Source organism: Leucopleurus acutus (assembly GCF_964270905.1).
Source record: "Leucopleurus acutus genome assembly, chromosome: 13".
Lineage (NCBI taxonomy): Eukaryota > Metazoa > Chordata > Mammalia > Artiodactyla > Delphinidae > Leucopleurus > Leucopleurus acutus.
The window spans coordinates 71,536,164-71,560,717 of record NC_139155.1 but is presented as its reverse complement, the minus strand read 5'-3'; the positions used below and the strand labels follow the sequence as shown (position 1 = coordinate 71,560,717).

Sequence of the window (24,554 nt, the reverse complement as noted above, 5' to 3'; positions counted from 1 at the left end):
GGGGAGCCACCAGGAGCCCCCCTTCCGGCTTTGCAGATTGGCCCGGATTTCCCTGTCTCCCTCCTGAGATTAATCCTCCTTTTATGCTGTTTAAATATTTGCAGGTAGAGGGAGGGAGGGATGGGGGAGGGCAGGCCATATTTCTGAATGGTGGCCGGGTGGGGCCAGCGGTGGGGTGGGGTAGGCGCTCTGAGGCCTGATGTGGAGGCACGGCTGGGCCACAGCCAGAGGAAGTTGGGGTTGGTGAATAGAGCTGAAAGGGCCCCTTAGCAATTGGCCATTCACCTAACTAACTAACCCTCATGAACATCCACCGTGGGCCACTCAGTGAACCTGACCGTCACTATCATCTCAAGAGTCATTGCTGTTTGTAGCATCCCTGCTGTGTGCCAAGTACAGTCTCCACAGTCTCATTCAAGCCTCACATTACCCCTGTGAGGTAGGGGTGCTAAGACCATCCACCCCACTTTACAGAAGGGGGAGCTTGTCTAGCTTCATGTGGGCAGTGAGTGGCCAAGGATTGGACCCCAGGTCAGTGACTCCACCTCTTGGGCTCTTAGCCTCTCTCAACTGCCTCCTCACGTCCTGTCCTTAGAGCTGAGAAGCTGGTTCCAAAAAGAGTGAGCTCCCCATCGTTGGAGAAATGCAAGCAGTTGTTGGAGGACTCCTTAGAATGGAGCTGGAGAGGGATCACAGTGTCCCGACCACTGTGACCTTTGAGGTCCCCCTGCCTCTGAAGGGTCCCCACAGTGGGATGTAGTTGGCAGAGTCACATCCAGGTGACCCAGGTCTTCTGACTCCCAGTTCAGTGCCTCTTTCCATCCCCAAGTTGGGAGACACTGGAGAATCCCTCCTCACAGGTTTCTCAGCACCTTGGGATTTCAGAGGGCCTGACCCAGCATTGGGCAGGGCTGGAGGCAGGGCTTCAGGTCAGGCCGTCAGACCTGGCTTCAAGTCCTGGCTGTGTGACCTACAGGCAAGTTGTATAAACTCTCTGTGCCTCACTTTATCCATCTCTAAAATGGGGATAATAATGCTCTCATGAGGATTAAATCAGACATTCTATACAGATCACCTGGCACTTCGTAGATGCTCTTAGTATACATTCTCTTTTATTCTAATAACAAAAGCAGAATGACAAAACAAAAGGAGAATAACAGAAGCATTTGGTTCACAGTGGCCTCTGCTTCTGCAGTGACAGACAAAGTATTTGTTAGAACAAAGGCCCTGGGTCTGAATCCTGCTGCCTCTGCATGACCTGGGTCAAGTTAGCTAATGTTTGTGTGTCAGTTTCCCCATCTATAAAATGGGAATAACTTGGGAAATGACCTCATTAAGGTTGTGCTTACAGATAGTCCCCGGAACACAGCGAGTGCCCAAAAAAGTGAGGGTAAGCTTTAGCGTCATAAAGCTTCTATAAAGCTAGCCCGGCCTGCCCTTTCACCAGTCACATCACATTTAATTCTCAGCACAGCCCCAGGGGGTGATAGGTTCCACTTTACAGATGAGGAAACTGAGGTGCCAGCAGGGGCACGACTCGACCGAGCTCACACTAGACGTGAGTGGCCGGGCTGGGATGAGAATGCAGGTCTGTGTGGCTCTAGAGTGGCGCCAACCATAGTCACTGCCTCTGTGCCGCCCAAATGGGGCAGGATTCCTGGTCCAAAGCTTAGAAAATCACACAGGCCGCAAGGAGCCAGGATGGCACCCTGCCACTGCCACTGTCTCCAAACCACCCCACGGTCCCTCCGTCTGTCTGCCTCCAACGTGGACCAAGTTCACGACCATGTCTGGGGGTCTGAGAGGGGGAAGGTGGTTGAGCTAATTTCAGAAGTCTTCTGCAGCTGCCAGACCCTCTTCCCCCGCCCCCAGTGCTGACTTGTCCCCGGGGATGGGTCCCCCCCTCGCTGGAGTGGGCAGCAGCCTCTTTCTTCTTGCGGCGAGACCATGCCCTCTTCTGCAAGACTCTCAGTGGCCTTCTGGGGGAGGCTCCCACAGCATTGCCCTTTAATTTCCTCTCCTGGCCTCCGGCTGTCAGCCTGTTATGAACTTCTGGGAAGATATTCTAGCCCACAGCTGGGAGCCAACGGAGGTGGGGAGGGGCCCTCACTCGCCGGAACTCCTTGTTCAGGCTGAGAACACCCTGGTTGCTGCATTCTCCCCTCCACCACCCACCCCCAGATCCATCCCCAGGACAAGAGGCCCAGAGCCAGGCAGCCACGGGCTCCTCCCTGCAGCCGGCTTCCCAGCTGTGTGACCCTTTGAATTTCAGGATCCACAGCTGTAAGCAGACGGCCTTCTCCGCTCTGCAGATTCTGGAGTTGAGACAATGTGTGTGTGCAGTCAGGGTGCCGATAGGAAGCAAGTGCTTCCCAAGGTGAATTTAAAAAGGGCTGTTGACTAAGGCAAGGGAAGGATGCTGTGAGGCCCCGGGAAGCATGCAGCACCCCGTGATATTAACGTTGGGGAACCAGGACCCGCTACTGCCCCCAGTCTGATCAGGGTGGGAGGGAGAGGTTCCCAGAAGGGGCAGCCTGTGTGGGGAGGGTCCCCAGAGACAGCTGTGACTGCTACGCCTCTTTCTTAAGGATTTGGGGGCAGCTCCTTATTTTATATTTTATATCCTCCCCCACCCTTCCCCACTCTCCCCGCCTCTCCTTTTCCATCCCCTTAGATCCTTGAGTACAGTCTGAGCGTGCTTGAGATCACCTGGAGGGCTTGATCACCACCCCAGAGTTTCTGATTCAGTAGGTCCAGGGTGAGGCTGAGCATCTGTACCTCTGACCAGTTCCCAGCTGGTGCCAGTGCTGGTGCTTCCGGGCCCCACCCGAGGAGCTCTGCTGGTCCCCATCGCACTTACCTCCCACCTCTCTCAGCTTGTGGCTCTTTGGACTAAGGGCCCCTTCAGGGCAGGACTGTCTTACTCCATCCCTGCAGCTCTCTCCACCTTGAACTCAGTATCCGAGGGCTGGTTCTCAGAGGGGAAGCCCTCTCCTTTCTTCTTCGTCAGTCCAGCTTAAAGGCTTGTCAATTTTGCTGATTGTTTGAACCAACTCTTGCTTTTGTTAATTTTTTCTGTTCTCTATTTTGTTTATTTCTAATCTTGATTTCCCTCTGCTAGCTTTGGGTTTAGTTTATTCTTTTATGGTTCGTTAAGGTGTAAAGTTAGATTGCTGATTTGGGATCTTTATTCTTTAACGTAAGTATTTCCAACTGTAAATTTCCCTCTTATCACTGCTTCCCTTTAATCCCATAAATGTTTGCATGTTGTGTTTTCATTTTCTTTTGTCTCAAGACGTTTGTTGATTTTTCTTGTGATTTCTTCTTTGACTCATTGTTTAAGCGTGTGTTTAAATTTTCAGTTATTTCTGGATTTCCCAGTTTTCCTTCTGCTGTTGATTTCTAGCTTCATTCCATTGTGATCGGAAGAGATACTTTCTTTGATTTCAGTCTTTTAAAATTTATTAAGACTTGTTTTGTGTCCTAACACACTAATCTGAAGACTATTCCATGTACACTTGAGAAAAGTGTGTATTCTGCTCTTGTTGGTTGGACAGTCCATGTGTCTGTTAGGTCCAGTTGGTCTATAATGTCGTCCAAGTCCTCTGTTTCCTTATTGGCCTTCTGTCTGGTTGTTCTGTTGACTTACCTTTTAACAAGATCCTTCTGGACACTGTTAAGGCTGTTAAGACAGCCTCTAGGATGTAGATGCAGGGAGACCAGTGAGAGGTTACAGTGTCAATCTAGGAGAGATATGACTTGGACCAGCATCACTGGCACCTGGGCAGTGCTGGTGGAGGGGAGGAAAAATGGTTGGACTCTAAGTCTGTTTCAATGGTGGAGCCAAAAGAGTCAGTGAAACGATTCTGTAGAAATTGGAGCTATAGGTAAAGGAGTTTGCCTAAGCTCCTACAGCTAGTAGGTGGCTGAGCCAGGATTTGAACCCACGTCTGCTTGGCTCCCAATTCTTGGCTGTTGATTACTCACTGTGCTTTTGAAAGTCCTCCCGATCCAGCTGCCTGGACACCCACCCCCATGCCTCCCTGACAGTCTACTGTCGCCACTATTTGGCCTGAACTCACTCCCTCTGCCTCTATTCCCAAAGGATGTCCAAGTCTAGGTGCTGGGAGCAGAGAAGAGAGGGAGGCAGGTACCTGAGGCTGAGGAGGGCAGAGAGGGGGACAAATGCTCTGAGACCATGTGGGCTTAACGGCATGTTGTAGAAGGGGCTCAACCCCTGGAGTCGGATAAACCTGGGTCCAAGCCCTGAATCCATTCGTCACCGGCTGTGTGACTCTGGGCAGGTTACTCCGCCTCTCTGTGCCTTTGTTTGCTCCAGGGGTCATTATACTGCTACTCCGTTTACCCATGATTATAGTGACAAGAAAGCATGTTTTTCAACTAGAATATTCTACCAAAGCAGAAGTCAGTCATGATCTTTCAAGCCATTCATTCCTCAAACAGAACTTTATTGAGCACCTACTGTGTGCTGGAACCACAGTTGTTAAGCAGAGAGACACGGAGTGCTTGCCCTCATGGGGTCCACAGCTTGGCAGGGGGGACAGATGCTGACAAAATCATCACAAATCTGATGGATGTTACAAAAAGCAGCCACTGTGGGCCCCCAAGCAAGGAAATTTAATCTTAACAGGTGATGTTTCAGGCAGGACCAGAATAACGGTAAAGGAGGCCAGGTGTGAGGTTCTCGGTAGGGCAATGACCTGCATGCAGCTAACGTTTATCGCAGGTACACTGCACACCAGGCTCTGTACTCAGCACATGGGGTGCATTACCTTGTGCAGTCCTCCCATTGCCCCTTGTAGGTGCTGTTCCTACAAGCCCTTTACCCAGTGAGAAAACTAAGGTTCAGAGAGGCGACATGAGCTGCCTGAGGAAATACAGCTAGCGGCTAGACGGGCCAGGATATGGCAGCTGGAGCCAAAATGAGAAACATTTTTATAAGTTGGAATTCCAGCTCTGCTGCTTCCTAGCCGTATGGCCTTGGGTGGGCTAGTTCATCTTCCTGAACCTCAGTTTCCCCATTTGTAATTGGGACCAGTTCCACAGGCTCAGTTAGATAGTTTTCAGACTTTGAAATGCTGCTGGCAAAACCAGGCTTAGAGCTTGCTGGGCTTGGTGGCCGGGAGCTGTTCACGGTGCGGGTGCTGACTTGGTTGTGTCGGGGGAGGTGCTGTGTCAGCTCTCAGGTGGTCACTGCCATGTGTTTTTCCGGAGAACATGGCCAAGGATGCTTTGGGTTCTGTCTTCCCCTCCAGAAGGCAATCAGAAGGAAGGGAGAGAGGGACACTGAGAGCCTGAGACTGCTCTCAGACAGGCGCGTGGATGGGCTGGCCAGGCCGAGTGTAGGTGGGCTGCAGGGCAGCCAGAAGGGAGTAGGGGCTCATCGATGGGGGTGGATTCCGGATCCCCACGTCACAGCCCCAGAGATGTAGAGCTGGGACCAGGTTTTGAGGTCATCTCTTCTGACCTCCTCAACCTCCAGGTGGGCAAACTGAGGCCTTAGAGGGGAGAAACACTTTGCTAAAGTACTACAGTGACTCCAGACACGGTGGGGCCCAGAATCCAGCAGAGCAGAAGGGCATTCAGGCCACCAAAGGGCCACCTCCATAAGCAGAGGCATGGCTGCCCTTTCAGCGCTGTGTCCCCTGTGCCTGGCACATCACAGGTGTTCAGTAAATATTTGTTGAATGAGTGAATGTAGTATGAAAAACACACAGCCTGGGGAGTCAGACCCAGCTTGGATTCTGCCTCCACTCTGGGCCAGCTCTACGTTTCTGGGTGAATTTCTACACGTTGCTAAGCCTCTGTTTCCCAAAATAAGATCACAAATCCAGCTGGTAGGTACCTGAGCAGGGATTTGAACTGTGGTCTACAGGATTCCAGGGCTGATTTTTCATACTACACCTTCCTGTTTTTTTTTTTAATATACCCGTTTCATTCATTCATTCATTCATCCACTCACTTAGAAAATATTTTTGGAGACCTCCTGTGGACCAGGCACTGTTCTAGCCTCCATGGATACAACTGTGAAAAAAGGCAGACAAGGCCCTGCCCTTGGGGAAATTATGTTGTAGAAGATGGAGACAGACAGTAAACAAATAGGACAGGAAGTACTCTGAAGAAACCATAACAGGGGATGGAAGGAGTTAGAGGTGGGATGCCTTAGATGATGTGGACAGTCAGGAAGGAGAGGACATTTTTCGTGACATCTCAAGAGAAGCCCACTGTGCAGAGAGCCTGAAAAAATAATTTAGTTCAGTGTGAAGTGTGCAGCTATCAGAGGCCACAGTCCCTAGCCCTACAGAAAACACAGCAGGGAGGATGTGGAAGGAAAGCAGTTACCAAAACATCCCAAGCAGCCTGAGAACACCGTGGGGGGTGATGTAGCCCTTTGAGGTGTCTGCACCCCGAGTGGGTTTGGGTCTCCCCCTCTGGTGCCTCTGCCTTCCAGGTGAAGCAGATTATGGAGGAAGCCGTCACGCGCAAGTTTGTCCATGAAGACAGCAGCCACATCATCTCTTTCTGTGGTGAGTTAGTGGCCCGTGGCCTTGAAAAGCGGCGCTTTTTTCCCTCTGTGGGCTGCCTTGGGGATGTGGCGTCTTTCTTGGAGCAAAGTTCTCATGTCATTCTTTTGCTTTTTAACTGCGAAGTTATTTTTGGATTCTAAAGGGACTCCATTAGGGAATTTGGAAGTAGAGAAAAGATTTAGAAGTAGAGAAGAAATTAAGAATGACATCTGCACCCCGGGAAAAGGTAATCATGGTTGACACAGAAGGATGCCTTCCCTCCCGTGGGTTCCGTTCACACTGACCCTACCCCAAGCGACCAAGGGTCTTGCATCTAAGGGATGGGCTCTACATCCTTTCCTCACCCAGGGAAAGAGAGAGGATGAATGAGGACTTAAAAAAAAAAGAAAGGAATCAAGAGCCATAGACACATCCCGAGGGATCTCTTCCAGCTGGCTCAGCAAAGGAGGCAGGCTCAGAGCGTGACTGAGACTTCTCTCCTTGAACCTGCGAGGCCCACAGGGTTCCAGGAATAACCTCGCTGCCAGGTTCTTACTGTACTTTCACAATGGCTAGAGACAGGTGTCTTACCGTGTCCCTGAAGTCAGATTCAGTGCCTAAGCAGTGTGTACGTATACGTGGGAGTGTTTCTTTCTCCCTGAACACCTTTTTATTTCGTGATTGGAGTCTCATAACAAAGGACAAGCTGTAATGCCCCCCTCACGGTCTTGGCCCTATAGAGGGGCCCATCAGCCTCCATCCAGATGGCCGGGGACACCACCCATGGGCCTGCAGCTGGCCGAGCACATGCCATGACCTGGGAGACCACTGACATCAGCTCAGCCCCTTGCAGCCCACCTCTGTTCACATCCCACCTCTGCCATTTCTTGGTTGGGTGACCTTGGGCAAGATCTTATTTTTTAGGTGATAATGCATTTATTTAAATAAATATATATATATATACACACACATATATATATTTTGGCTGCACCTCCTGGCTTGTGGGATCTTAGTTCCCTGAGCAGAGATCAAACCTGGGCCCATGGCAGTGAAAGCGCCGAGTCTTAACCACTGGACTACCAGGGAAGTCCCAGAAATAAGTTTTATGTATATATTGGGTTGGCCAAAAAGTTCATTCGGGTTTTTCTGTAAGATGTTACATTGTGTATAAAAATACACATTTATGCGTGCACATATATATACACACATATATATATGGGAATATATATCTCTATATATAAATATAGGTATATATCTCTGGCTTTCCTTTTTCTCCTGGACATTTTTATTTGCAAAAGACATGATATGCATGTCTATTTTGGGACTCGCTAGCATACCTACCAATTAAAGACTTAGAAGACTAGAGAGTGACACAAATCATGATAATTCTCTAACTCTGATCAGAGTTTGGGGGTGAGAGAAATCTGCTGGCTCTGAATGAGACCTGAGGGATGTCCCTGAGGTTTCTTTTGTCCATTGTTCCTCATGAGCCATTGTCGGAAAGAATGGAATAATGTCTACCAAGCCAGAATGGATCATGAACTTAATCAGTATAAAGAAATGAAAGTTCTGGGTATGTAAGCAAAACTGAAGATATTTTAGAGATCATCACCCAGAATATTTTAAATCCATGAGCAGATTAGGCAACATGTGAACAATCCTTCAAAGCCAAGTCATTGCTAACAACAACAACAAAAGCAACACAAGCAATTAAACTGAAACCTCTCAGTATTTCTCCTTGCACATGGCATGACCTTGGCCAGCCTCTTTTTTTTTTTTTTTTTTTTTGCTATACGCGGGCCTCTCACTGTTGTGGCCTCTCCCGTTGCGGAGCACAGGCTCTGGACACGCAGGCTCAGCGGCCATGGCTCACGGACCCAGCCGCTCCGCGGCACGTGGGATCCTCCCGGACCGGGGCACGAACCTGCACCCCCTGCATCGGCAGGCGGACTCCCAACCACTGCGCCACCAGGGAAGCCCTCGGCCAGGCTCTTGAGTGCTGGTGTGCTCTTCTGAAAAGACAGTAACTAGAACACTTGCTTAATGAGTTTTGCCACGGGGATCAGGGAAGGTAAACCTTAACACTGGCTGAGTAGGTGCCCAAGAAGGGGTAGCTCTTATTATAAATTAACATTTTCCCATAAATATTGATTATGCTGCAGTGCATACCAGAGAGCTCCCAGTCTGCTGTGTAAGACGGAAAGTAAGAAGATAAATAAAGGCTGCTGAGAGTATCAGATATAAGATAGGGGCCATCAGAATGGCCTGCACAGGGTCTGTTTCTTAGAAGGGAACACTGAGGACCAGAGGGGGAAAGTTATTTGCCTAAGGTCACACAGCAAGTTAGTGGTAGAACCCAGGCTACACCCTAGGTCTCTTATTTGAGGAGGACTGGGCAGGGCCTCCAGGGTAAACACAGAAATGGGAAGATTATGACTGAATCCTCTCTTCAAAGGCCCTTTGTGGAGGCACAAGTGTTGTGAGCACACCTTGGGTTCAGATGTGGGTTTGAATCCCAGCTCCATCACTCATTTGCTGGGTGGCCCTGGACAGTTCAGTTTACCTCTGGGAGCCTCAGTTTCCACATCTGAAAAATGGATGGTTTTACTTTCTGCCTGGCTGTGGCAGAGATCAGATGAGATCCATGATGTTAGCTGTTACTGGAGTCACAGTAGTAGTGACAACAGTGTGACTCCCTAACCGGAATAGAGCTCAGCAGTCACATGGTCCAGGCTCCCCTCCCTCACTGACAGGAGTAATAGCTAACATTCGTAAAGCACACACTATGTGCCAGGCTCTGCGCAAAGTGCTTTCCGTGCATTTTTTCCACCTCATCTTAACAGTAACCTCACGAGGTTAATGTTCATACCATCCCCATTTTACAGATGAGGAAGCTGAGGCACAGGGAGGGGAAGTAATTGACCCCTGTCACACAGCTGGTTATTGGCCAGGAGAGAATGTGAGCAGAGATGATCTGACCTTGGGCGGCCAGCGTGGGTTCACCACTAAGCCCCCTTGCTCCCTTTGGAGGGGCTGGATGGTGGAGAGGTATACGTGCTTTTTGCTATGATGCTGTCACGAAATTTGTGATTCTGGGGTCCCCGGATCTTCAAGGTACCTGTGTGTGTCGGCAGCTCAGAGCCAGGCTGGGCACTGGGGAGCATGGGCAGGGCCTGCTGATCGTTGTGTCCCTGCAGCGGCTGTGGAGGCCTGCGTCCTGCATGGCCTGCGGAGGCGAGCGGCTGGCTTCCTGCGCAGCAACAAGATCGCAGCTCTCTTCATGAAAGTGGGCAAGAGCTTCCCGCCAGCAGAGGAGCTGAGCCGCAAGGTGCAGGACCTGGAGCAGCTGATCGAGAGCGCGTAAGTGCTGAGAACGGGGTACAGGCTAGGGTACCCCCAGAGGATAGCCCCTGCACCCTCTCCACTCTCCATTCTGCTCCTCCAACCCGCCAGATTCTTTCACACCCCAGGTCCTTTGCACACACTGTACCCTCCACCCAGTTCACACCCCTCATCTTCCATGGCTGGTTCCTTGTCATCCTCAGGCCTTCTGCTAATTAATGGTAAATTTCAACCCTCACCCCATTTCTCTTTTATATCCCTCTGTTTATTGTCTTCCCAGTTGTTATCACCATCTGTAGTTTATTCATTCATTCGTTTACTGTTTACTTGATTGTCGTCTGTCTCCCCCACTTGACTCTGAACTCCTTGAGGGCAGGCAGCTGCACCTGTGCTATCCCCCATTAGGTCCCCAGTGTCTGAGACAGTGCTCAGCACCTGGGAGATGCCCAAGAAACAACTGGAAAATGAATAAGTGCCTACTCTGAGCCAAACCTGTGCCAAATGCAGGAAGATCAAAGTTTAACATAACCAACATGGTCTCTGTCTGTGTGGACAGATGCTCACAGTGAAGCAGCCATTGAAGGGGATGTTGTCTTAGTGGCTGATTGTGTGTACTGGGGGGAGGCTCATGGCCTGAGAGTGTGCACGTGAGGGCCTTCCACCCGAGCCACCCCCAGCGTCCCAACTGCACAGCCAAACCCCCTACCTGGAGCCTGGTCAGGGATGGCAAATAGGTTTCAAACCCATTTGGTCCTAGTAGCTGCACAGAGAGTTGTGTTGCGAAAGATTCTGGAGCTGTGAGTGGACTACATGGGAAAGAGGGCATGGATTGATTAGCCATGCCTGTTATGGGCAACAGAAGGGAGAGAGAGGCGTGCATGTCATGTGTTTGCCCTCTCTGCCATGAGTGGTTACTCTACTTCACTGGATGAGAAATGGCCCTTTCCTTGCCCTTTAGGCCCTGCCAGCCCCTGGCTGCTGGCCAGAACTGCATGATGGGTAAGGCTATGGATTTGGCATTGCCAACTCCCATTTGGAATCTGACTCCTCAGCCACCTGGTCTTTAGGTGCCTTCCAGTCCATCTGCTAAATTCCCAGGTGTTTGCTGATAACTTCTTAAAAGGGATGGATTTCCATGGACCTTCCATAACATTGGGAGCAACTTTCTAATGGAGGAATGAGAGATGTCCATTCCAGGTGTCCATTCATTCATTTGTGCAATTATTCATTCATGGACATATTTACTGAGCCCTTTGTATATGCCAGGCACTGTGCTGGGCCCTGGAGATACAGGCATGAAAAAGGGCCAAGGCTTGCCACTTGGTAGACTCAATATTTTATTTTAAAAGCAGTTGCATTGTCCATACCCTCGAGGTCACAGTGTGGAGGGGAAGACAGAGAAGTGAGTGGGAAGTTAAGCTGCAGAGGTTGAGGGAACACAGAGGAGGGGCCCCTCCCCAGCTTCAGCTGGTGCAAGAGGGCTTCCTGTAGGAGGGGGTGCCCTCGCTGAGACCTCAAGAGTGAGAAGGAGTCAGCCAGGGAATAGGGTGGGCGGGGGAAGCCGGGAAGAAGCAGCAGCTCACGAAAGTCCTCATATGAGAGCTTCACAGCCTCAGGGATCCACAGATATCTCTGTCTGGCTGGATCATGGGGTCAGAGGCAGAGAGTGGTAAGGAGGTGGCTGGAGAGGCAAACGGGCAAGGTCATGGAGTGCCCTGCTAGTCATGTTAAAAAGCTTCCTTCTCCAGGGCAATGGGGAGCCACCAAAAGATCTATAATCCAAGACTCTTCTTGGCCAGCACTCTTTTCCAGCCGAGAGAGAGAGAGAAAGTAAGAGAGAGACAGAAATTTCAATAGGAGCAAGACAGGAATAAAGACACAGACCTACTAGAGAACGGACTTGAGGACACGGGGAGGGGGAAGGGTGAGCTGGGACAGAGCGAGAGAGCGGCATGGACATATACACACCACCAAACGTAAGGTAGCTAGCTAGTGGGAAGCAGCCGCATAGCACAGGGAGGTCAGCTCGGTGCTTTGTGACCACATAGACGGGTGGGATAGGGAGGGTGGGAGGGAGACGCAAGTGGGAGGAGATATGGGAACATATGTATATGTATAACTGGTTCACTTTGTTATAAAGCAGAAACTAACACACCATTGTAAAGCAATTATACTCCAATAAAGATGTTAAAAAAACAAAGACATTTCAGTATGAGAATCTGGCTCACCCATCCACAGTGTAGGAAAGCGTCAGTTTTACCACAGCTTCACACTCACTCGGTATTATTTTTTCAACTCTTTTCCCATTCTCCAGGAGCAATGTGGGCTCTTGTTGTTGTTCTAATTGACATTCCTTGATTTCTTAGAGAAGTTGGACACTTTCCTATTTGCATATTGATCCTGTTGGATTTCCTCTTTTGTGAATATCTATTCTCTTCCTTTACTGGTCTTGAAGCCGAAACCAGATACAGGGCCTCCAGGAGAATGTGCGAAAGCTGCCAAAACTGCCCAACCTGTCCCCACTCGCCATCAAGCACCTGTGGATCCGTACAGCCTTGTTTGAGAAGGTCCTGGACAAAATTGTTCATTACCTTGTGGAAAACAGCAGGTGAGCGGAAGACACCTGGGTGCGCTCTGCCACCACCTGCTGGCCTTCTTAGGAATTGCACTCTCTCACACAAAGCTGCTTACCCTTTGCCCCCTTGATATACACTTGATGTGAAGGTGATTAAATAAGGGCCTTCTGGATATTTGACTCTGAACTAGCCTAGCTTAGAACCTTGGGAATATTTGGGTGCTTAATAGCAATGCAGTGTCTCTGGAATTGGGGTGGGGTGTAAGGATCTTGCAATCTTAGAGATGTTCCTTTTCCCATGAATGAAGCCCACAGTCTATTCACTATGTGGCCCTAGGGGACTCACTTAGCTTCTCTGTGCCTCTGTTGTCTCTTCTGGTGAATGGGACAGGATGGGAATTGCTGCCACTCTGGAGAAGAGGTGAGAAAAGGAGTTAGTGAGTACACAGCATTTTGGAAATGCATAGTGATATTTTTTACATTTTCTCTCCTAGCTCAGATTGACATGGTATAAAGGTTTTACAGTGTAAGTCCTCTTGGCAAACATTCATCCGTGCATCCGTTCATTCACCCAATAAATATTTAATGAGCATATACTATGTGCCAGGCACTAACCTAGATGTTGGGGATACACTGGTCTTGCCTCTCATGTTTAAGAACTTGGATATTATGAAAAGAACAGTGGAGATCTACTGAAGGATCTATGATCTGAGACTCCTCGTGGCCAGAACCCCTTTCCAGCAAGAGAGACAGAGAGGATGGAAGAAAGAAAGAAATATATCTGAGAATCTTTCCATCTTTCAGTATGTGAAAATGCCTGTTTAACCACATCCTCACACAGAGTGGGTATCATTGTTCTCATCTTTTATTCTTTGCCTGTTTGCTAGGAAAATATGTATGAAAGTACAAACCAAAGTCCTTCCCCTCATGAAGCTCGCATTGTAGCAGGGAAAACAGGCAAATAGTAATTGTGATAATTTGTGATGAGTGTACCAGGACAGGTGGGTGGTGTTTAACTTCCTCTGGGTGGTCAGGGAAAGTATCCCAGAAGATGGGATACTGTGAAACAGTGTGGGGAAGAGTGTTCTCAGCAAAGGGAACAGCAGGTGCAAAGGCCCGGAGGCAGGAGAGGAGCTGAAAGAAATCCAGGCTCTGGAGTTCCAGTTCACCTCTTCACCTTCTAGTAAATTATAACACATCTCTGCCCCCTGTCTTGTTATGGGTCCAGGGTCTCTGTAGTTAATTGCCTTTGGCATATGACCTTGTGTTTTCCCGCTGAAAAAGTTGGTCATATTTATTTAGTAATTTATTTGAGCATCAATACCAACCTACTATTTCTTCATTAACACTGTATTTTGAATTTTAGGTTCACACAGAATTGAAACAGTAGTACAGAGGGTTCTTGCCTACCCTCAGTGTTAACATCCTACATAACTGTAGTACAAGTCTTAAAACCAAGAAATTGCCATTGATGCAATACTGTTAAACCAACAGTATTGGTACATTCTTTTTTTTTTTTTTTTTGCTATATAATTCTATGAAATTTTAACACATGCATAGTTTCATAAAACCAACACCACACTCAGGCTACAGAACTGTTCCAAAGAAACCCATCACCCGGAAGAAACTCCCTGGGGCTACCCTATATAGTCACATCTTGCTCCCAACCTACCTCCTATTTTAAGGCATTATTTCCAGGTTACGATCACATAACTGTGCTGATTTTTGGAATAGAATATGAGTGGTGGACTGGAAAGTGTCTCAAAGTATTAGCTTCAGATCTGACACCAAAATGTATAAACTTGATGTTGAGCATGTCCAGGATGTGTCATTCTGCCTCAGCCAATTTTATGGTTGATTGAAGATTTCTTTGGGGTAAAATTACAATGATATTGGCACATTTAGTGAGAACTTCACGGTGTTGGGACTTAATACATGCAGTTGGACATTTGCTCCTCCCAGCATCCGCAAGTGGATGAGTTCTGTCATTCTTCCCACTTTACAGCTGAGGGCACCGAACGCAGCTTAGAGAAGGTAGTCACCTGCCCAGGGACACACAGCGAGGGAGGGAGTGGCCGAGCTGGGCTCCCACTCAGTCCGACTCCAGATCCTGTGTTCTTCACCCCCTGTTGTAGGAAGGGAAGAAGAGCTAAGCTTGCTGGGTGTAGCCTGCATCCACCTGCTGCGTGGCCTCCAGCAAGTCACTTACCTTCTCTGGGCCTGAGATCCCTCAGGAGGTCAGAACAAGGTCCTTTCCAATTCTGAAGTTCTGTTAGTTTCTAGATTGTATGAGTTTGCAAAGAATTAAAAACCAGTGCACAACAACTCAAAAAACAAAACACTCAGCACGAACGTATTGACAACATTGCATGTTATTTTGGAGAGTCAGAGGCCGGAGGCATTTTTGAGCGTGTCAGGCCAGCGTCATCTGCTTTAGTTTTCCAGACAGGAAGGCCTATTATTACAGCTTTTGAGGACACACCACAGCTAAAAAGCGTATGTTTGCCTCAATAATATTGGAAGGGCAGACATCATCTGAGCCTCTAAGTGACTTCATGTTTGAAATGGAAGATGCAAGAGAAGCAGACAGAACGGCCAGGCCTCGGCAGCCTTCTAATGACTTTTCCTGTTACTCTCATTATTAATAATAATGTATTATTAATAAGCCATGTATTAAGCAGTTATAGCCAAGCACTGTGTTAAGTGCCTTACATCTGTTGTCTCTCTCAAACGTCCTTTGGCAGCCCTATGAGACATATTATTATTATCCCCATTTTACAGATGGGGCAGCTGAGGCTCACAGAGGTACTGGGTGACCAGAGAGGCATTGAACCCAGTCTGCTCTTAACCATCAGGTTGTAGTTGATTGTGAACCCTCCGTTGGTCACCATACAACCCTGCATATCCTTTGCTCTCTTGCTAGTAAGTATTACGAGAAGGAAGCTCTCCTGATGGATCCCGTGGATGGCCCCATCCTTGCATCTTTGTTGGGTAAGTGGTCCAGTGCTCTGAGCTTCCTCTGGATCTCTGGTCTCAGCTCCAGGGGGCACCTCCTAAGGGCCGCTCTCGCCTCCCTCCAGCCTCTCCCTTCAAAACTGCTCCCTGCCTCTTGCTTTCAGGGTCTTGTGCTTGTTTCTCTTTAGCAGGACCCTGGGTCATGCTAGCTGCCTGGAGGGGAGAGATGGTGAAATAAGTGGTCCATCTGGTGGTAGAAGGGAGGGAGGACTTTCCAGGGAGATGGCTTCCCAGCCCCTGTCTGCTCCACAGTAGGGCCCTGCGCCCTGGAGTACACCAAGATGAAGACTTCCGATCACTTCTGGACGGACCCCTCAGCCGACGAGCTTGTCCAGAGGCACCGCATCCACAGCTTGCACCTGCGACAGGACTCGCCCACCAAGCGTCCGGCCCTCTGCGTGAGTGGGGTGGACGGTGGGGCACTGGGAGGGAGTCTGGCTGAGTTCTGGACTTGGTGTGGAGGTGGGGAGTGGCCCGGGGCCTTGGTGGTCACTCCAGACCTCATCTGCCACCTCCCCGCACATTGCCAGATCCAGAAAAGGCATTCGAGCAGCAGCATGGATGACCGGCCGTCCCTCTCCGCCCGTGACTACGTAGAGTCCCTGCACCAGAACTCCCGGGCCACCCTGCTCTATGGCAAGAACAACGTTCTGGTTCAGCCGGTGAGAGTTCATCTTGGGCCCAGTTCTTCCACTGGGGGTCTGGCTCCAGGTTGTAGAGGAGGAGTTCCCTCTGGCTCCTGGTTGCTCATCTATCCATCCATCCACCCATTCACCCATCTATTCATCCATCTGTCAAAGTCTCCACCCACCCAGCCAGTCTCCTCTCTTCCAGTCTCTGTATTCACCCATCACTCTATCCATGCATCCATCACTATTTCTTTATCCATCTGCCTGTATTTATATCCACCCCACCACCCATTCATTCATCCATCCATCTACCCATCATTACGTCCATACAGCCATCTACCCATTATTACATCCATCCATTCATCTACCCATCGTTACCTCCATCCATCCACCCATAATTATATTCATCTATTAATCCATCCATCTACCCATCATCAATCCATGTCTGCACTTGTCCATTTGTTTTCCAGTTCATCTATCCATCCATCTGTCCAGCCAGCTGTCTATCTATCATTCTCTGTTGTAATCACTCACTCATTTAGTTCACTCATTTGTACTGAACCTGCTATGCACCGTTTCAGGTGCACTAAAATGTGAAAAAAAATTGTGTATCTTAAAATCGATGAAATACGGCAAGGATGCTTCCTCCCGGGGTTGCTGGCATGTGTGGTTGAGATATTTATGGAGTGGAGCCATGCTCGGTACGCCCTCGGTGCTCAGTAAATGTTAGTTGTCTGTCTCCACGTGTTGTGGGGTGAACCTGGGGGGAGGAGGGCTGCCTCTTATGTGTGAGGCTTGGAGACAGCCCCCTCCGCCAGACCCCACTTGGGATAGAGCAGAGCAGGTGAGAAGCCCTGCAGGCATATTGGGAAGGCAGAGGATGGGGCTCCTGGGCGGGGAGTGTGGAGAGGGTATTTGGGGAGGGCGTTCTGGGTAATATCTGTGGAACAGAACTCAGCTGCCATCTCTTTCTCCCTTAAGACTGGACACAGTGATGGCAGATACATGCCTTCCGTTATTGAAAGGACAGAGCCCCCTTCCTGGTTCTAAAGTTCCCCCCCCGACTCCACCCTGGCATCAGGGCTCCTGAGCCACGTGAAAGGGTGGGGTGGGCGGCTTTCACAGCTGGACTCTAGAACCAAACCCATCGTGGTGGTTGGCTTAGCACAGCCATCTGGAGGGAGGCTCGGGGTCTTCCAGATGGACATGGCCGTGGAGGGAATGAGCCAGCCTCTTGGTTCTGGTTGTGTGCCCTTGAGTCACATGGGCCAGGGCCCGTGTCCACTGTGATGGCAGCGCTATGATCAGGCCTGAGTCCTGCTGTCTCTGCAGAGGGATGACATGGAGGCTGTGCCGGGGTATCTGTCCCTGCACCAGACAGCTGACGTCATGACCTTGAAGTGGACGCCCAACCAGCTGATGAACGGGTCTGTGGGGGACCTGGACTACGAGAAGAGGTAGGGTACTGGGAGCCTCCCTTCCCCTCGGCGCAGGGATGTTTGTGCCCTGTCCCTCGTGCCCCGCCTCTGCCCCTGCTCCGTCTGGTTGTTATGGCCACTTGGTCCAGCCTCCCTGCAGCTGTGGCCTTGTGGGTAACTCAGGAGGATCTGGGAACTGACTGGAAGAATCTTAGGATATAGGTATTAGGCAGTGCCCTGGGCAAACACCACCCGGAGAGAGAAATCGTAACAAAGATCTCGTAAGCCCGCAAATGGCAAATACTCCCCAGTCTCCTGCCACCTTACCCATCACTCAATGCAAAAGGAAGGCCAGAGGTGTTGGTTGTGAGCATCTGGTCCAGGTCTGTATCTCCTGTAATACCCTGCGAGTTATAAGACCCAGCAAAGGCCTTGGAGTCACACTTCAAAGAGACCCGGGGACCAGGGATTCCCTGCCTGCGATCCCCTGTGTTCCAGCGCACTTAGGGAAAGTTTAGGAAAAACACAGGGAAGCCGCCATGCAGAGGTGCGGCCCGCCCGGTGATTTCAGCTGGGGGAGTCTTGGCTGCCGGTGGGGAGGAGGGATGATGGGTTTTGCTGCTCTGAGCCCACATCGGGCTCTATTATTATTATTATACATGTTCTCGATTTCTTCAAAACTTTTGATTATGAGGAATTTCTAACATAAAAATAGAACTCAAGTACCCATGATGCAGCCCTAACAGCCATCCCATCATCCCCTCTGCCTTTCATATTGTCCTGCAGTAGCAAACAAACATCATGAAATTATAGGATTTCATCTATAAATATACATACATATTTGTAAGTATAAATATATATATTTATACATAAAGAAGAAGGACTCTGTCCAAGAGCCGTGACCAGAGCGCTATCATTGTATTCTGTGTAGTGTTAAAGCCTCGGTGCGATTAACGCCAGGCTTTGGTGTGATTAATATCATTCTCTAAGCTGATCACTTCCTGGGCAAGGGTTACCGTCTGTCCTCAGAGACGGTCATTGGGAGGTGCAGTCAGTCCTCAGCTGGGCCACGTAATTCAGCTCCAGCCAGACTCCTGAGTTTCTGATGGCAACACCTTCTGGGAGGAGCGGTGTGGGAGCCGAGGAAATGCTCTTGCCCTTGAACCTTATATCAGCTTGTTCATCTGAAATCTCTATATCAGGCCTTCCCTGACCTCCCAGCTGAGTTCAGGTCCCACGGAGGTCCCCTGAATCTCCTTCTTAGCATTTACAAAATCATAATAAATCTGTTACTACTTGTGTTCCGACTGTCTCGCCCTTTAGATATCAAATAACTGTGAAGCAAAGCAGGGAAGTCAGGGGACCTGGATTCATTCATCAAATGTTAACTGAGTACCTACCGTGTGCTAGACACTGTGCTTAAGAGAGAGAACAGATGCGTAGAAGGAGAGGAAAATCGATCTTTCAGAGCTTACGCTGTATTTACGTTGTACTGAAGGAGACAACGAATAAGCAATGAATAAATGGATGTGATGGGAACAAGTCCTTGCTCGGTCCTCACCTCACTGGATGACCTGGGGTACATCACTCCCCCTTTCTGGGCCTCAGCTTCCCTCTCCTATCAAATGAGGTGGGTGGACAGGATGAGGTCTCCAAAATATGAAGGGTTCCCCAAGGGTCTGCAGGGGTTCCTAAACATTGACGTGTCTTCCACCAAACATCAAAGCTTTCAACAACACAAGGACTCTGTTTGTTGGTTGGACCTAAGCCCAGGATTGTGTGGGCAGGAAACTTTTGATGTTAATGTTTTGGGAAAGACATTGGACCAAATGGTTGCCAGGCACCTTCCCTCCAGCTCAAATCATTGGGGACTCTGTTTCTGCCTGTTTCTGCATCATCTTTTCCTCTGTGGACAGGCATATCATAAGTGCTTCAATATTTAGTTCCAGCTGAATCTGCACGTCGAAGGTCACTGCTAATGGGGTTGGGAACTTCCCCAGCCCTGGGTTCTGAACCCCCATCTATCCTTGTTATCCTTGCCTGGAACTGAGGCTCACTGGAATAAAAACAGCCAGGGGTCAGGAATGTGCGTGTTGGCATGGGAAAGGGGGGAACCCAGGGGCTCCAGCATCCCTCTGGGGATCAAGGGACAATGACGATAAGGAGGAGGAGGTTCAGGACCTCTTTCCTCTTTTCCCAGCCAGACTTCCCTCTTACACAGCCAGGATCATAACTCCCCAGCTGGGTTTCCTGATGTTCAAGGGGAAATACCACCAGAAAGGTGGATATTTGGTCTCTGGAGTCAGCCCAGACCTGACTCAAGTCTCAGCCCTGCCATGTGGAACAGCTGGAACCCTCATACACTGCTGATGGTCCAACCACTTTACAAACAAGTTTGGAAGTTTCTTATAACATACCCTTGCTATATGACCCAGAAATTCCACTCTAGAAGCCGTTAGAACATGTAAAACGAAAACAGAAACTCAACTCTTGTTCCTTCCCAGTTGAGTGACCTTGGATAATCAACTTCACCTCCCTGAGCCTCAGTTTGTTCATCTGTAAAATGGGGATGTGGTAATGGAACCTCTGAAGAGACATACAGGGAAGAGTCAATAAGAAAATGCATATAAAGCCCTTAGCAGGAAGCCTGGCAGCTGGAAAGGCATCCCGGTCATGGGGTTTGTTGGTGTTAATTTAGATGGATCCAAAGGACCTGTGGCCACAGAGGTCCTCCTTGCTGGTGTCTGGTGGTAATTGGAGAGTTGCCTTGTTTCCTGGGCATTCCAGGATCCAGCATTTACCATTCATTATGAACATTCTTTAAGCATTTTGCAGAAGTGAACAAAAAGCCCAGTCCCTCTCCAGGAACTGGGAGCACTCCTGTGGCCCCCACAGCACCCCTTGGAGAGACAGAGGAGAAAACAGGCAATTGCAGCCCTGTGTGATGGGCCTGGTGTGGAAGCCCTGGGAAGGAGCTCCTCACTGAGACTCGCCTTGTGAGGGGCTCGGAAGAGGCTGCTTCTCGGAACAACGCTCGTGTACTTGACTATCGTCCAAGGACATTCACTCCATGGGTCCTGACGAGACTGATTCTGGTATAGACCTGTGCAGGAAGGACCCTCGGAGAGCTTATATTCCAACTTCCTTGCTTCACATCAGAGGAAACTGAGGCCCAGAGACGGGGAAAGACTGGCTCAACGTAGGTGGCAGGAGTGGGATTTAAACCCTGCCTGACCTTGACGCCTGTGTCAGTGTCCTCCAAGAAGCAGACACCAAGACAGGAGTAGACGTGCAGAAGAGATGTAATGGGGGAAGAACCTGCAAAGGATCAAAGTGAGGAGCAGGACGAGGCGGGCAGACCGAGAAGCTGTTCTTATTACTGGGAAGGGATGGGGAAAGGAAGGAAGACTGGCCAAGAAGAATCTCGGACACAGTGCAGTTCTAAGAACATTTGGCCAGATCAGTAGGGAATCCCTGGGCTAAAGTTGACCATTGGAGGAGTCTCCCAGCCACACGAATAGACCTATACTGTCACCCCCACGTGCTCAGTCCTGACTAAAAGCAGCTCAAGTGAAGCATGACCTTAGCACAGATGTGGTGGATCCACAGGGGCGGCCTCTGAAGCTGTTGGTTGGTCAGCTCTGCTCCCCACAGCAAGATCTGAAGGAAACTTGAACAGTGCACTCCTGCGGCCCCCACTGTCCATTGTGTTCTGAGGGGAAGGGCAATCTGTTTCAAGACAGCAGTAGGCATTGAGCTGGAAATGGAAAACCTTAAGTAAATCATCACAGGGACTGTTCACCAAGTACCTTTTCATGCATCACCACTGTGTTAAGCCCTTCAAATATGTGATTCCATTTAATCCTCACAGCAACACGATGCAGTAGATATTATTATGAGCCCCGTTTTATAGAGGAGGAAAATGAGGTTCATGGAAGCCTTCAAGTCACCCTGCTGAGACCTGTGCAGTTAAGGCTGTTGAGTGGCTGTTCTAACCACATGGACACATGGTGGCCTGGAGTTGGTCAATACTCTTATCTTAGATGCTGGTGACAGAAAACCAAACTCAAACTGCCTTAATCATTGGCTCACATGAACTGAAAAATCCAGGGTGATGGCTTCAGGCATGGCTGGATCCAGGGACTCAAATGAGGACCTGAACTCTTCCCATCTCTTGGCTCTACTTTCCCAACTGTTGACTCCATTCACAGGCAGGCTTTTTCTTGCCATGGCCCTCTACATCTCCAGAGTTCTATCTCCTAACCACTACTCTCCTAGCAGAAAGGAGCATCTCCTTCCCAGAGATTTCTAACATAAATCCAATAATTGAGTCTCATTGGTTCTGCTTGCATCATGGGGCAATCTGTGAACCAATCACAGTGGCTGGAACAGTGTCATATACTGAGTGGCCAAGCCAGCGTCAGGTGCCCATTCCTGGAGTCCTTGAGGTGGGGGAGGGTAGGAGAGGTCAGCCTTAGCCACATGGACTGGGGTTAAAGAAATGTGTGTGTAGGGGGGATTCCTTGGAAAATTGGGGTACTGGAACCAGAAGAAGGGGAGATAGAGTCTGGGAAGACTGGGACATGGATGTTGGGGATAGGTGGTCCTGGTGAGGAGGGTGGAGGAGCCCATGGATTGGGCTTCCCCATGGCGAGTTGGGCAGACATCCTGCAAGCTTGACCCTCCCTCTCCTTCCAGCGTCTACTGGGACTATGCCATGACCATCCGCCTGGAGGAGATTGTCTACCTGCATTGCCACCAGCAAGGTAGGGACTGAGGGTGAGCATGGGGCTGGGGTGTGTTCCTCCTGGACCCCCTGCCTACCCCACCCACTTATTACCTGTGCAACCTCAGACAAGTGACTTCACCTCTCTGAGCCTCAGTTTCCCCATCTGTAAAATGGAAATCATGACAGTGTCTATTCATGGGGTTGCTGTGAGGATCAAATGGCATTTGTTAAGGGCTCAGCATTAAACCCATGTATCAGGCACAGTTCTCACTATTCACATGCTTGTTATCTAATCGTTGCAACAACCCAGTGGAAAGGGCTCCATCATTCCCATTTTAGAGGTGAGGAAGCAGCGTGGCACATTGATATACTTCCTAAGCTCCCCAGTCTGGTCTCAAACCCAGGCCTTTGTCCCTCCAAAGTCAGTGTTCTGAAAATCAAAGATTTATAGCTAGAGTTCTCCTTTATAGCTCAAGGAAGGTATATTCTGAACAAGCAGAGGGCCATCTTGCTTTATTAAGAAAGGAATCTGTACATCACCAAGACACAAAACACAGTGATTTAAATTATTTAATGAGACAGACTTGGGTTCAGATCCAGGTCCTGCCACTCACCAGCTGTGTGACCTTGGGCAAGTTACATAACCTCTCTGAGCCTCAGTTTTATCATATGCAAAATAGGCAGTAATAGATATGCCTCATAGTGCTCTTTGGAATATTACAATAAGACAGTGCCTTTAACGTGCTATGCATGTATACAGTAAATGCTTAATACATGCTAGCAAGAGTCAATTACTAAAATAAATGAATACATAAATAAATTTAAAAAAAAAAAGAGTCAATTACTGCCCTAAAAATGGGTCTGTCTGAAAGCCTCCATACAAAAATAGGTCAGGTCAATTTGTAGAGTGTGTTTGAGTGGCATAGGGTGTTTGGGGGTACCTTTTTCCTTTGGTGGGTGAATGCAGGGAGGCCAAGCACCTTCTTCTTGACCTTGTCCTGTAGTTCCCCAGTTGATGACCTTGGTGGGTGGGATGAGGGGGACTCAGAGGAGGTGACAGCTGCCCCTGAGCTTCTGCCCAGACCTTTCCCAGAGCCTTAGAGCAGGACCGCTGGGTCTGGCTGGGCATGCCTGGGCGGGGGCCCATCACTGTGTCTCATAGTGACTTCCTGCTGGGTCTCCTCTGGCCGGTCGCGGTGGCAGTGGACAGCGGTGGGACAGTGGTGTTGGTCAGCCAGGACGGGATCCAGAGGCCGCCCTTCCGCTTCCCCAAGGGAGGTCACCTCCTGCAGTTCCTCTCGTGCCTGGAGAATGGGCTCCTCCCTCACGGGCAGCTGGACCCGCCACTCTGGTCTCAGCGGGGGAAGGTGAGTGATCGTGGGAGCCCCAGGGAGGCTGGGGTAGGGGTAAGCCATGGGGAGTGGCTGGCTGTTCTTGCCCATGGGCCCTTATGTGGCTGCATAGGCTCTTGCACGCCCCGCAGAGATCCTCGGGCTGTGCAGGTTGTGGAGACAGGTGAGTCCCAGGGACCACGCACTGGGATTTGTTCTTTCAGGGCAAAGTATTTCCCAAACTGCGCAAGCGAAGCCCTCAGGGTTCGTCCGAGTCCACGTCTTCAGACAAGGAAGATGAGGAGGCCACGGATTACGTGTTCAGGATCATCTACCCTGGCATGCAGTCCGAATTCGGTAAGCTGCCCTGGCCCTGGGCCCAGGGATCCACCTGTTAGCTGGTCCTGAAATTGACTTCAGCCATGTGGAACTAGAGGACAAGAGATGTGGATTCTGGGGCCAGCAGGGGGACCTGGAATCAGGAAGTTGGGGTCTTGGCAGCCTTGATTTCCCCCAAATGAAAACAAATAAGCACTCTCTACTTAGCTAATAAAGATGTCCATGGGCACAAGGTGGCATGGGGTAGCAGCAGTGATATGGGCTCTGGAATCCTGGTTGAACTTGGGCAAGTCACTTCACCCCTCTGTGCCTTGGTTTCCTCATCTGTAAAATGGGGACCTATTCATAGCACCTATTTCATGGGACTCTTGCGAGGATCAAATGAGATAAAGCACTTGGCACAGAAAGAACATTCACATGCTATTATGTTGTTGTTATTATTTTACTTCAAGGTATTGTTGTAAGGATTCAATGAGATAATAAGCTGGTCAATGTAATGCCCATAGAATGAGGCCTCGCATACAGTAGGCCCTCAATAAAGGGTTGTCAAGACAGCAGAGGGGGGGAATTTCCTGGTGGTCCAGTGGTTAGGACTCTGCATTTTCACTGCTGAGGGCGCAGGTTCAATCCCTAGTCAGGGAACTAAGAT

General features: G+C 49.6%; 1 protein-coding gene across 2 annotated transcripts in view; it reads left to right on the top strand.

Moving 5' to 3' along the window:
- Window positions 1-24,554, top strand: part of SGSM1 (small G protein signaling modulator 1) — a gene marked incomplete at both ends in the record, with an annotated part of 75,714 nt that overhangs the window by 15,390 nt on the left and 35,770 nt on the right. For both annotated transcript variants that reach the window (XM_082852508.1, XM_082852507.1), the window contains 10 exons: window positions 6,473-6,548; window positions 9,725-9,887; window positions 12,325-12,477; window positions 15,368-15,435; window positions 15,712-15,857; window positions 15,990-16,121; window positions 17,421-17,545; window positions 22,205-22,272; window positions 23,439-23,602; window positions 23,791-23,923. In XM_082852508.1, coding sequence (XP_082708634.1) covers window positions 6,473-6,548; window positions 9,725-9,887; window positions 12,325-12,477; window positions 15,368-15,435; window positions 15,712-15,857; window positions 15,990-16,121; window positions 17,421-17,545; window positions 22,205-22,272; window positions 23,439-23,602; window positions 23,791-23,923 — 1,228 coding nt within the window. The remainder of the gene's footprint in view (window positions 1-6,472; window positions 6,549-9,724; window positions 9,888-12,324; window positions 12,478-15,367; window positions 15,436-15,711; window positions 15,858-15,989; window positions 16,122-17,420; window positions 17,546-22,204; window positions 22,273-23,438; window positions 23,603-23,790; window positions 23,924-24,554) is intronic.